The sequence below is a fragment of the Halyomorpha halys genome, unplaced genomic scaffold (assembly GCF_000696795.3).
Source record: "Halyomorpha halys isolate HHAL.00 unplaced genomic scaffold, Hhal_1.1 Scaffold434.1, whole genome shotgun sequence".
Taxonomy (NCBI): domain Eukaryota; kingdom Metazoa; phylum Arthropoda; class Insecta; order Hemiptera; family Pentatomidae; genus Halyomorpha; species Halyomorpha halys.
Genome location: NW_027114127.1, coordinates 1,026,286 through 1,040,479, shown reverse-complemented (window position 1 = coordinate 1,040,479; position 14,194 = coordinate 1,026,286). Strand labels below are relative to the sequence as shown.

Below are 14,194 nucleotides of genomic sequence, written 5' to 3'. Positions count from 1 at the left end.
CGCTGAACACAATTTTACAGAATGCGCTTCGTCAAGAACAGCCGCGGTGCCCATATGCCCGAAATCATTTTCAAATGTTAATGTCACGTATTGATCTTTCGAATAAAAAAAAAATTTTGATTACAATTTAATTTTTGTGTTATTTTTTACAATTTCAAGTTCTATCGGGCTTAAAAAAAAACCCTATATATATATATCTAAATGATACATGCATATCATTCATATATTTTTATTTTTTCCTTGACAGTTGTAGGTACATATATTTTGTGGGTCTTGAGGATCAGTCTATAATACTAATACTATAGTAACTATAATAGTTCGAGCACAAACTCGGAGTTAGTTGGATCAAAATGTAGAACACACTCTAATAGACTATTCGACTATTGTATGCAAACAATAAAGTAGCAATAAGTTATCTGAATAAAGTTGTATTATTGACTGATCCTCAAGACCCACAAATATATATATACTATTTATTCAGCTTTTAGTATCAGCAGCTTAAATAGCAGTTGTGTTAGTTGATAAATGATGTTCAGTTGGAATCATTTAAAATATCCTAACCGTACCCTTAATCATTCTCTCTTAAAAAAATATTATATATTGTCCAAGATAATGTGTTACATCTTTGAGCAAAGATAACCTAGCTTTGACGCCGGTCACAATTCAGAAAAACATTCTTTTTTAAATGTTTCTTTCTTTTTTAAGTAGCAGTATGTTATACAGATTAGAGATTAAATAAAAATCCTATAAAATTCAAGGTTTTCCAGGTTCAAATGAAAACTGAATGATTTAACTTGAAACTGATCAAATATTTAATGTCTTCAGACTTGGAATACTAAGATAAATCAGCAGTGTCTCCTTACTTTGCTGGTCAGCATTTTGTTATATTTGCTGTTATTCTTGTTATTCATATTATGAACAAAATTTTATTTATCAATCAGAATGTTATAAATTTTTCAATAATTTAATTTCTTAATATTAAATGCAATCATCTCAAAGTCTGGCCTACTTTCAAATTTAATTTATGAAATTAAGCTTAGAAAAAAATTCTTTACGATTTGTGTCGTAAACTTGCAATAATCATAGAGAATTTAATTATTTATAAATGAGGAATGGCATCTTTTTGTAAAATAATAGTTTTATTATCCGTCTTAACAGGGCTATTGTGTTAGGAAGAATTGTATTTAAGAGTGTCTCATAGCCTTCTCATTCGTTGGTACGTTTTTTTTTTAGCCAATGGCTCAACCAATTTTAAAACTTGATAGCTTATATCATTTAAGGATATCTCGTGATTTTTTTTTTTTTATAACTTGAGCTCAAAATACTGAAAAACTATTGTACCAAATGAGTTAAATCAACCGTATTTGTAACCATTATTTTTATTAATTGGCCTGACCAATTTTTGAGTTCGATGTCTAAAGTTACTCAGTAATATCTCATTTGTGTTTTGAAGCTGTTAGGAGCTCAAAATATTTTGTTATATTTCATAATCTCATAATCACCGAATGCTGCCGGTGACCGTAACAAGAAACCACTAAATTGTACGATGGAAACTGTTTTCTTAGGAGATTCTTTAACAAATCTAATGAGTGAGAAACTCATAAACAGTTGGTTTAATTAACATATGATAATTCGTGCTAATTATGAAAAATTATGTATTGAGTGTTGTGTGGATTTTTAAACTCAATTTTGAACTTTGCATAAAATGTTCAAGATTGATATTCGTATGTAAATATGGAATTATATTAAAAAATTAAATCTGCACCGCTACAACCCATGAAGTCTTAGGGATGCAATACTTTGTAAGGAAGTAATGTTACCAGACCAACAGTTGTGCAAGGAGGTGATTTGGACAGAATCAAGCTTGACCACCAGATTTTTACCCAATTAAGGGGATCCACTTTATGAGGCTGGGTTGACCCCGTAGGCTCCAAACCCACAGGGCTGACTTATGATTATAGTGATACTTATTAAAGAATTATCTGCCACAGCCGAATTCAAACTCGGGTCGTTGGAGTTTGTAGCCCAGTGTCAATGAGCTACTCGCTCCTATAAAATTATATTATACCATATTAATTCGATTATATTAATATAGAACATTATCATTATATTTTATTATATTAGATTACATTTACATTTACATTCGCAATCGATCAGTTGATATGGTCCTCCTTCAAATGAACATACTCCCTTCCCCCCTCCCCCCGCCAATTTGTGAACATTCCTCGTAAGCTTAAACATAACATAACCCGTATACCGAAACAAGACAAATAAAAGTAAAGCTTATATTTATGTAATTCACGAATACTTCTTACAAAATCCGCAAAAGCAAATAAAAAATAAAAATAATATAATCATAAACAATTTATTGCATCAGTGGTAATGGAGGGCACTACAGCTGTAGGTGATGCTGTTGCAGGGTGTTTTAATTGTTCAATGTGTACCGTCCAACGCTTCTTTTCTATCAAGCTTTAAATGGTGACAGAAGTCTCTTTGATCCCTGTCACAAACTATTCCTCAGGAAGCAGTCTGAGCATGGGCTAGCACCAATTCGGGATTGATGTTCGAGGCATAGACTCCAATGTAAGCGGTACAGGCTACTTTTATTGTCACAGCAATGCTCCTTATATAAGTTTTTATAGTAGGATTGGAGGTTCTGACCATATGGAACTCAATGAAGTGATACTGCATTCTGACACTTGATATCGCAATCCATCAGGTGATATGGACCTTTATCAGCTAAACGTAACTTATAATGGAACGAAATTATAAACTATCTAACTAACAATATATACCTGTGAATAATAGTCAATTTCCATTGGGAGACATTATTAAAAAAAAAATAATAATAACGTTTAAAAATTCATACAAAATACAATAATTTATTCTCGTGTAAACTACAAAAACCAACATATATTGAGGTAGAAGAACTAACAAAAACAAATATTAAATAAAAATTAATTATATACATAATATTTAAATTAATTGTTTTATGAGGTACGATTAGATAATATTGTATACACATATTGTTTTATAAGGTACGATTAGACAATATTGTATACACATATTGTTTTATGAGGTACTATTAGATAATATTGTATACACATATTGTTTTATGAGGTATCATTAAATAATATTGTATACACATATTGTTTTATGAGGTACGATTAGATAATATTGTATACACATATTGTTTTATGATATATGAATACATAATATTGCATTAACTAGATGAAGTACAGTCTTTTATCTTAAAATAGTATAAAACATTCTTTAAGACGTGCTAGTATTTTTATAAATATACCAATAAGTATTTTATCTAGAATTAACTTTAAAATACGATATACTACCGTAAAAGATAAAATAATACATTTCAATCATATTTATTATAGGTAACATGTTTTTAATTTTTCCTAAACAACACGTGGAGACCTGTGTAGTCTGTGGCTCCCCTGTGTGACACTTCAGCCTTCACAGTCTCCAGAAGGTCCTTCAGGTATTCATTTTTCTTCTCTTCTGGAAGTAACCTCACGAATGGGTCTACCGATCTCAGTCTCATAGCTGTAAAAGACCATTGTTTATAATAATTATTACAACTTGCCACTAAATTGTTTACTACATTTATACCAGAAATCACCATGGTATTAATTATTTAAGTAGTAGTTGTAAAATTAGCATAAATAAATATTGATAGCTAAAATTTATTTTAGTTGATAAGCTACTAGGATCACCCTTCCTCTAACTTTAATCTTTTAAGGTTCAGGCCGAATAAAGCATCACCTATATTTTTCAGTGTTTACCTGAATTAACCAAAATCAAATTTACTTGATTAATTTAATTTAATTTTTTTATTTATGTATTTTTTTATTTATTTATATATATTTTTTTTATACTAATCACGCATTATAGACTAAACTTTCACAGTAGCACCTGTGAAGAAATACAAAGTAAACATCACGAATTTCCATTGTATTATTTTAGATGATCATTATTTAAATTGACTTCATCCCGTTAAATATAGACTACTAATAAATAAATAAATAATAATACGACAAATAAATAAATCGACAATATTTACAACATAACAAGCAGAATTTGCTTGTTCAGGCAAACGCATGCCATCACCGATGACACCGCCCTCAGCGAACCCGGCAATCTATCTTACAATCTCATACTGGCAAAACAAGATGCTTTAATCGCCGGCATATGTACATATATTTTATCTTTGTATATATTGTAATTTGTTTGTTTTTATTTGTTTAGGAGGTAAGAAAAAAAACAAAAAAAAAAACGTGACAAGCATGAACCCATACACAAGCAGTTGTTATGAACCCTAATACCACCAGCAAAGCGGACCCTCCCCGCTCACCATTGTATTAATGCGCAGTTTGCGCCATTGATCCTTCACATACTGTAAACCCCACCACAATCTTTAAAATACCTATAGGTAAAAGAAGAAGGCATAGCAACAGATATATTGGTTTATCATTCATATCTATTTCAATCGGAGGGTCCGAAAAAAACAAACATAATAAGCACCCATCCAAGTGGGCCCGCACCATATTACTGATGCGCAATTGGGGCCTGCGTCTTTCCACACACAGTGGACATTAGCTAACACACCTTAAAATACCTTTGGGTAACAAAAGGAATCATCTATCTTTCACATTATATTTTATTTTTATACAGGAGGAAACGAAAAAAAATAAATAAATAAAAAATAACAGGCATCCATACATCCTTGTAAAGAGAACTTATAGGAGGTCGGGATTTTCAAAACACATTGGCATGAATTGTGAGGATTTATCAGAGAAAACTGTACTGTGATAGGTTTAGTGTATGTAGTAGCGTTCAGATAAAGACACTAATCAAGCATTTACGGATTGAATAAATGGATTAAAACAAATAAGGTTGAGAATCAAGGGATTTCAATAGAATTAAGAGGAAGTAAAAATGAAAAAAAGTACCGTTTTCAGAAAGTTAAATACTCATAAAACCATTGTAAAAGCAAATGATGAGGAACTTAATTTAGTAATGTGTAACCAGTGTAACTAGAAACAAACCAAGAAATGGCTATTTTAGTTTATTCAATTTTTTTAATCAAAGCCAATAGTATTAGTCCATAAACACAAGTACACAAACTTTAAAGTACAATAACTAATTAATTTTGTTCAATGATAAGAGGGCTATTAGTGCTATTATATGAGTTTAAACGTTTAAAATTATTAGGAAGAATTGTATGAGTCAGTGAAATTGTACAATGTACAAACTAGAAGTTTAATAGTATTAGTCTGTACTTTATTGTGAAACAGGACTCTGGTGAACCTTGCATGGTTAATGTAAGAGGTACATTTTTTTTTTTTTTAACAATTGACTATGGGGGATATAGTCTCAAGAAATGGCTTGAAACTAACTCTTAGAAATGTACCTAAATCAATTCCGATGTCAATTAAATTTGGTAACTTTGAGACTATGTTTGTTTCATAATATTGTTTTGCACCAAGAGGCACTAAAAATTAATTAATAAAAAAAATCTATAAACAATAGTAAAATAAAACCCGTCTTAAAGTTCTCGTGTCGTGGTAATGTGGGTATTGCCTTTGCTCCGTATACATTATAGGTTATATCATTAAAAAATTTATGATTAAGTATTGGGAGTACTGCATCAGTCCCTGCTCCGTATTCATTTCTAGATTTTTTAAAACAAAATTTATGATTCAAGTATTATTAATTATAATAATTAATTTAAAGATTATGTTGCACAAATAATTTAAAATTATAGGTGAAATACATAATTATTATTCTGAGAGAGAGTGAGAACAGAAAGAGGGAGAAGGGTTTGTTGAGAGCGATTGAAACCCAAGGACGAAACTCTCCACCAACTACATTATAAATAAGTATTAGTATTTATGACTTACTCTTTTCTTCGTCTGTATCAGTCTTGGTCACGAAAGCATTTTTCCTTTCTATAGATTTCCATTCGTCAACGACCAGTCCAGCGTCTGTCAAGAACTTGAACAAAACTTCGCCGTAGTCATCCATGTAGATGTAATCGTTGAGTGGGCGATTCACGTCCTGTAATAAATAAATGCAAGTGAATTAAACAAATGCAATCATTAGTTATACCACAAGCACTAATTTTATTTTTTGTAATAATTAAGTTAGCTAAATGAGTTTTATATGAAGTAATATTGATTACTTCCACTATTTAAGTAGAACAAAAATGAAATTCTCCATATTCTCAAGGATAATTGAAACGGTTTTGATACAACTTAATTGATTAATAGCATGTAAATTATAACTGATAATTTAACAAGTCAAAAGCAATATTAAGGGAATTTCGCATTGTTGTATGCATGTGTACATAACTTTTGATCCCTTTTCGGTTACTTCTCCCTAAGAATTTAAAAAGAAAAAATATATTTTTTCAATTTATATTGCATTAATTGCATCTATTCTTTTCTATTTCTTAGTTCAAATGATTTCTCAAAGCTTGAATTTAAAGAAATAAAATAAGGAAGCCAATGTTAGTTTATGGTCACCGATGATAGGTCGTTACATTTTAGAACGGAAAAGGTGAAGAAAACAAAAATTAATTTTTTTTTTATATAATTAAAACTATTTATAATTAAATTATAATTGGAAAAACAAATAATTTTTATTAAATTAATATTTTGTTTACACCTCAAGGAGCGGGAAAGGGAGCTGCCTCTACGACCCCCTTGTCTAGGTACGCCCAAGGAGATTATATATATCCAATCATTACTGATAAATGAGGGTAGTTGATTTTACATAATTTTTTTGTATGATTAAAAATTATGACACAGATAGTTCGCATAATATTACATGATTATTTTACGGAAATCGTAAAATAATCATGTAATATTAAATTTTATGAGCTTAGTTAAGTTGAGCTTAGGCATTTTATTTTTTCAAGTACCATGTACACTTTTTACGTCAGGGACGTGGCACAACCAAAGACGATTTATTTTTGTAAAGTTAATGATGGACATCACATGTGTATATTTTTGATAAAAATGAGGATAACTAATTGAAATAACTATTACAATAAAATTAATTTTTTTCTTTGTTAAAACCTAGTTTTTAAAAATTAAAATGTTTCTAAAAACAGTGTTGTATTTTGTTTATTTTTTAAAAAAATTAAATTCCTAATTTTTTTAATTTTCTCATATTAGATATTTCTATGTTTTATTACATATTTACATGAAAATAAACACAAGTATATTAGATTGTTTGTATACTTATCATTCTGATGTTGGTTATAATATAAATTATTCTTTCAATTTCATTTCTGTCTCTATTACTGCAATTATAGTATTATTAATATTAGTGAGTTATATTGGAATTATTTTATTTTTTATTTATTTTAATATTCTTTGATTTCTATCCATCCTACATTTCCTTCTCTGGTATTCCTTTACAATTTCACAAAATATATATGTAAAATTAAAAACTTATCAATGTTAAAATTGTAAGTTTGTACACATGAATATCAAAATCTGCACAAAAAAATATATATTAAAAATAGTACCTAGTAAACAATAAATATCTGCATTATTAATTGTCATTAGGTGATGGTGGAAATTGCAAGAGATCCGCAATAATATTCGTGTCCACCATGGTCTTCATCTCTCTCTCCAACGTAATTAATATTAATACTTAATGTTGGTTCCTTGTCCTTCAGTTTTGGATTATTCCGCGAGATTCACACCTGAGGCCACTCACAGTGAACTTTCACTCTCCGAAGGTCTCGCGGAATTCCTCTTCTAGAAAAGGAATGCATTTCTCATATATATCCTTATTTTCCCTTTCTACTCCACCTGGTAGATCGAGGTCATATCTCACTGTCGAATCCAAAACCAGTTCTGTCGTTCCGGCGTTGATGGATGCACCGATGTTTGCACGGTTTTACGGCCTCCTCAGAATAAACGCAATAAACACTTTTTAAGCAATCAAAAATCAATAAGATTTGAGTAATTTTAAGCTATTGGTATGTCTCGATTTACAAGTCCCTCAGTGTTCTATTAATCTTTCTTTGCCTTTATACCCTTTCTGACCATTTCCGATATATTCGAGGTGGAGGTTTATACTAAAGGTTATCATCTTAACTAACCGGAGTGGAAAGGTCGAAATTTGATTCCGTAGTCCCCCCGCTAAATTGAAGTCAACCAATTTAGTTGGACAGGCACCACTGCAGTTTCGAGGTTGCTAAGGTGACGTATTAATACACTAACTTACAACGATCTAAATATTTCTTTATCCAGCTCAACAACTTTATAATTCTATTTCACTATCTTTACATCAACTGTTATTATACGGAAATTTCATCATTGCACTCTCTGAAGCCTCAGTAGCACCACGCATTGAATTTTATTTGTGTTTCGAAATTGGTACATTTAACCCACTAATAATTGTCTAAATTCTATGTTATAAACGAAATCGGTTCAGAATCCATCGGGGTTTGAATATAACTGATTAGCCTTTTAAGTCTATGTATTAATTTACATGCAACAGTAATACTTTTCATTATGAAATCTTTGATGTGAATCTTGTGGTTCTGATAATTATACGTTTTTATGAATATTTTATATTCCTGCATACTAATTTAGTAACATTATTTCTTATGCATTAAACCAAGAAAACCTTGCATTTATTATATTGCATAAATACATTGTAATGGTCACTCTGAACAAAACATGAATATACTTCTATAAGGTAATTAAAAAATCGCTTCTAGATGATTAAGTGTTAGTTTGTTATACAACATAATGTTCTCTGGTAGTGTTAAGAGAAATATTTATTTTTCAAAAATCAAATTTAAAGTGTCCGTTTCCTCGAAAGCTCATAAACCTAACCGTTCAACCAAAACTTGTGAATTAAACCATTAAATAAATTATTCTACTTTTATAACCATTTTCATTAAAGGTATTATGTTGAATAAGAAAAACCTTAGTAAGAAGAGGAGCCTACCGGTAGATACGGGCGCCACTTCTCGGATGTAGCAAGCTTGTCCCAGACGTTGTACACTCCGCTTCTGACCACAAGGAGGATATGAGCTTGTCCACCTGGTTTCAGCAATCTGCAGATGTTTTCAGCTGCGCGCCTAAAATATATTATTCATTAAAATTATTTACTTTTATTGTTAATACTAATGATAATTTAAAATTTTAATATATGTATGTCAAAAACTATAAATAACAGTGCTGCACTATGCTTGCTGTGTGTTCAGAATATAATGGCCTGAAAAATTTTAATTTCTTTGTTTATTGTAATTTTTATTTTATTTTATAAAATAATACAAACATTTTAAAACTATAAAATAATATTACTTGTATATTGCTGCACTGTGTGTTCAGTCATATTATCATAAAGGCCGAATTAATACATTTTAAAACATACATTGATACATTTACAAAATAATTTTAGAGTTAAATACTACTGTAGTCCATTATTATTTTTTTAATGTGTCCTATTTCTCGAAAGGAATTATTTTTGAAATCGATCAAAATGTACAAATGAAATGTAAATATTACACAAATTTAATACATACATAAATACATTTGAAGACGTATTAAGCCAGCGCGGGGCCTGTAGCAAATGTTATCTGGAGATTATGTATGATAAAATATAAATGCAAAACTTTTACAAACTTTTCTGTATTTGATGTGGGCCTGCCTTACCTACGATTTGGAGATATTAATACTAGGCAATTTTTTTTTTTCGTGTAAATAACATTTCATATGCATTTCAAATTATTTCAACATAACTAAATTGTTACTTGATTTGATGTAAAATATTTAATTATACAAAGTATAATTTAAATAAAAGAAAAAAGGGAGCACTAAACAGATGAATACACTTTTGTAGCATTGTTGTTTGAAGATGTCCCCTCAAGGAATTTGGAAACCTTGCCCTCTAGTGACAACATATAGAAGCCAAGAGTTGGGTAGCCATATTGACCTGGTGAAGTTAAGCTAGCACAGCTTATGAAGGCAATACGTCTTTATAAAAATAAACTTGAGTGAGTACTTCACCACACTCAGGCGGCAAGAGGGGCAACGATGGTAAGATGAAAAGAAAAGAACAGGAGAGAATCCCGTCTTCCATCATAACATCCAAACCAAGGAACCTATAATCTCTAACATTGTTCCTTGTAAACATAGCAATAGTCAAAATTAATCCAAATTCTAATAATTATATTGTAACCCTTTTGACAAAACAAACACAATCATATGTTTCATAAAGATTAAAAGATAGAGGTTTTATTTCATTTTGTTCATTATAATTATAATTAATTTCAAATACAGCCGATTCCAGCGATACCAGCGGATTATAAGTAATTGGGGTAATATCCCCCAACAATCAAACCCTGGAAATACTTGAATTATAAAATTGTCCTTTTTCTCTTACGCAAAGTAATGTTCTATAAAAATACTTAGAATAAATTAAAAGAACAATACTTCACAGAGAAATTTTCAAAATCATTTCTTTTTATTGGATTTTTCTTTAAGAAAATCCTGCATTGAAGCAAATATATCTCATAGGTAGTAAGGACAGTAAAAAATCTTAAAATCTTCTGCTGTAGGCACGGAGCCCACACTCTGCTACGAGTACGTGGTTATGTAGCCCAACACATATTTTTCGAACCACAGATACTGCACATTATGTGGTTCATCTATTTTTAGATTCAATATTCTTATTAAAGTTTAAATTTCTGCCATTATTTTCTTTGCCCAATTTTAGTCTTGTTATTCTAATTATATGATTTATATAAATATCTGATATGTTAGTCTTAAAGAAAAAATATTTTTTACCTATTATTATTTTTATGGAAAACAATAATAATTAAAAAGAAAAGAAAAGCTTGTTCACCATTGTGAATATGTATTCTTTTTTAAGAATTTAAATAAATATACTTATATACTTATAATATTAATATACTTATATCAATAAAGCTACTATAAATGCTCTAGGTTTCTGGCAAGGTGCTGTATGCTATTAACTTCAAAGATCTGGGTTCAAATCCGGCAGTGGCAGATAATTATTTTCTGTAGCACTGTAGTCGTGAATCAGCCCTGTGGGTTTGGGAGCCCTCTGTGGTCTCCTGAAGTGGGTACCCTTATTGGGTAAAAATCTTGCGGTCGAGCATGATTTTGACCAAATCACCTCCTTGCACAACCTACTTGGTACTTCTTTTCAAAGTACTGAACTTCATTGGTTGTAGCAGTTTTTTTTTCTTAAATGTTTCTACTTTATTAATGCTTCTTTCATGAACTACTTGATTCCATACCATTAACTATAATCTTCTAAAAACCTAATAATGAATGGTCATTAATGATAATAAAAGCACTTTTGAGCCTCATCGATCAGACTAAATAAAAGTTCATATGTTTATTAATCAAGTATTTGATTAAATAGTAGACATATCATACTAAAATAAAATAAAATCACAATTTATTTCCATTCTGTCACTCTTCTACTTACTTCTTGTCTTTGACCCATTGGAGGCAAAAGAATGAGAATATCTTGTCGAATCCTCCAGAGTGCTTAATGCCTTTGTCGAAAGCATCAAGAGGATCCTCTTTGGTAGAGATGTCCAAGAGTCTGAAGGACAATTTGGAGTGTGACCATTTGGACTGAGAATAGCTAACCATCTGAGGGGACATGTCCACTCCGATCTGCAGTGGATATTGAATTGAATCATCAATAGATTATGTTAATTATAAATTAAATAAAAAAAGCAACATTTGATTTCAAAAAGGTTAATAACTATAGTTTATCATTTTGAATATTAGCCCAGTACTAGACCTGGATTAATCTGAACCGGAGATTAACTGAGACGAGTATATTATTGTAGTTGTTTATATTATTATTTTTTTTTACTAGATTAATACATCTGTAGTACATGATAGGAATATTAGTACATCTCTTACCAACTGACTGCAAGACGCCTCCACTGCTGGAAGCAAGATGTTGCACGTAGCGTCTCCAGATCCGCACCCTATGTCCAGCACCTTTTCGTCAGTAGACCATTGCAGCTTGTCCCAGAACTGACCTAAGGCCCATTTCGCCTCCTTTTGATGGTCCTCGGAAAACTTGGAGTACCAGCTTGGATCTTCATACATCTATGAAATAATTTTAGTTAACAAATATTTAAGTGTTTATATTATTTATTAAAAATATTTGAAATAAAAATGTATCTATGCTTACGAGTTTTTATTTACTTCTTTAGTTTGCTGTTTATGTGTTGTTCCATTATTGTTTATTGGAAAGTAATACATTGTTGAGTATTAATTCAGTGGTGATATTTTTTTTCCCTTTTAATATATATTTTTAATTCTTTCCATTATAAAAAATTAAAAATATATTTTTTTTAATAATCAATTTAGGCATAGAATGATAAGCTTGGGATAGATCAAGTGAATAACAGAACGGTTATGATCTAGGTCCATGAAAACTAACCTTGAATAAAGTGCTGCTATAGGCTTTTGTAGCTTTATTATTGAATCGGCAATTGACGAGATTGAACAGCTCAGAAATAACCTATTGAGCAAATGAAATGTTTGTTTTGAAGTTTTCGTCTCGTGAAATCTATTTTTAAATTTTAATATGTAACGCAATTGCATGCTAGATGCAATTTGGCCTATTTAAACACTTATATTTAGCTTTATTCGAATTTCACCTGAGAATCAGTCTGAACCTACCTGGACAAAGACAGCATGACCAGGAAGCACAAGCACAGCATAGCAAGATAGCATAGTCGCTTGGACGGATTAAGGAATATAACTGAGTTTCCAAATTGAAGTTAATAATAATCCCTATGTTTGATTTTTCCCCAATCCGGTAAAGAAATCATGATTGTTCCCCTCTCGTGCGATCTTTGTCCAGTTTGGACACAGCCTGATTGATGATGGATCAACTATTGGCTTTGACGAAAATTGGTATACCATTACTCTGATAAATCTGCAAAAGATTCCTCAAGGGTGCATTAACCAATAATTGTAGAAGGTAGGCACATCAGCTCGTAAGAATAAGATTTTGACGAAAGGGAGATGTTGGCATCACTTGTCAGGGATGCCAAGCATAGTTGAGGTATATTGATGTGTTAAAAATATAAACCTTTGTACGTCTTGAAAATGAAAAAGTGAAAGGTAAGAAAAATACTTTTAATCGATCAAAAAGTTTAATCAATTAACAGTAATATTAATGTTAATTCATTCCTGAGCACATGCATATATTTAAATATTTTGAAGAAAAATTGTTTTTTATTAATTAATTTATATTTTTGGTATAATGGACGCAAATTTAAATATTTTGAGGGAACAAAAAATTAACTATTGATAAAATAAAGTATAATTTAGTCAGTCTCAAGCTAATTCAAATCTTGCTACAATGGAATAGTCTTATACACTCAGAGATGTATAATAAACAATTTAAATATCGTTCCGTGAGTAATAATTCAAAATGTGATAATAGAAATCATGCTTTTAAATCCCATTTGTAATACCACGGAGATTCCTAATGACCTTCCAGGTTTTTTCTCAAGTAAACACTTATAAAAAATATCCACCAATTTTCGAGTCGCTTGACAAATTGTTCCACAAAGCTATCTTGAACTATATAATTTTCCATTGAATTATTTATGTTCATCGTGACAGTTTACATTGAGCAAACATTTCCTAAAAGCAGCTAACTAATATATGAATCATTCTAACCAGAAGCGTATGTAGAAACGGAAAAATATCTACTTGAAGATACAGAGAGAAAACTAGGATTGGGTTCCTACCAACAAAACAGAAATGTATAGGCATAAGGGCTTTTTGCAGTGGTACCATTAAAAATATGGTATTTAGATTATTTTTTTCTGAGGCTTCTATTTGGAGCAACCATGTCCGGAACACCATTTTCTCACATTTATCTCATATGTGAAATTATTCAGAGAATTAAATTGGGAAAGCCTGGGAATATCCGTCATTGGGAAAGTACTCAACAAAGTTTTTCGGACGATATACGTCTAATGTCTTCGGAAATTAACGGTTAAAGGAGAATCATAGAGGAAATAGTAGACATTAGCAAAACATATGGGCTTAATATATATATACATCAATAGAAATACAAATTTATTTAGACAGTGGTGAGATAGAATATGTAGAGGAATAAATCTACTTAGGGC

At 30.5% G+C, this 14,194-nt stretch overlaps 1 protein-coding gene across 4 annotated transcripts in view; it reads right to left on the bottom strand.

The window, feature by feature from the left end:
• Positions 1-2,899: 2,899 nt before the first annotated feature.
• The window catches only part of LOC106682685 (juvenile hormone acid O-methyltransferase), a 45,186-nt gene continuing 33,891 nt past the window's right edge, over positions 2,900-14,194 (bottom strand). For 2 of the 4 annotated variants that reach the window (XM_014423689.3, XM_067051370.1), the window contains exons 2-6: positions 11,955-12,146; positions 11,506-11,699; positions 8,992-9,124; positions 5,919-6,075; positions 2,900-3,561 (exon numbers count right to left, since the gene is read on the bottom strand). In XM_014423689.3, the coding sequence (XP_014279175.1) occupies positions 3,404-3,561; positions 5,919-6,075; positions 8,992-9,124; positions 11,506-11,699; positions 11,955-12,146 (834 nt within the window). In that variant the 3' untranslated portion in view covers positions 2,900-3,403. Of the gene's footprint in view, positions 3,562-5,918; positions 6,076-8,991; positions 9,125-11,505; positions 11,700-11,954; positions 12,147-12,231; positions 12,309-14,194 lie in introns of those variants that run through there. The other 2 variants (XM_014423690.3, XM_014423688.3) reach the window with 2 other exon arrangements.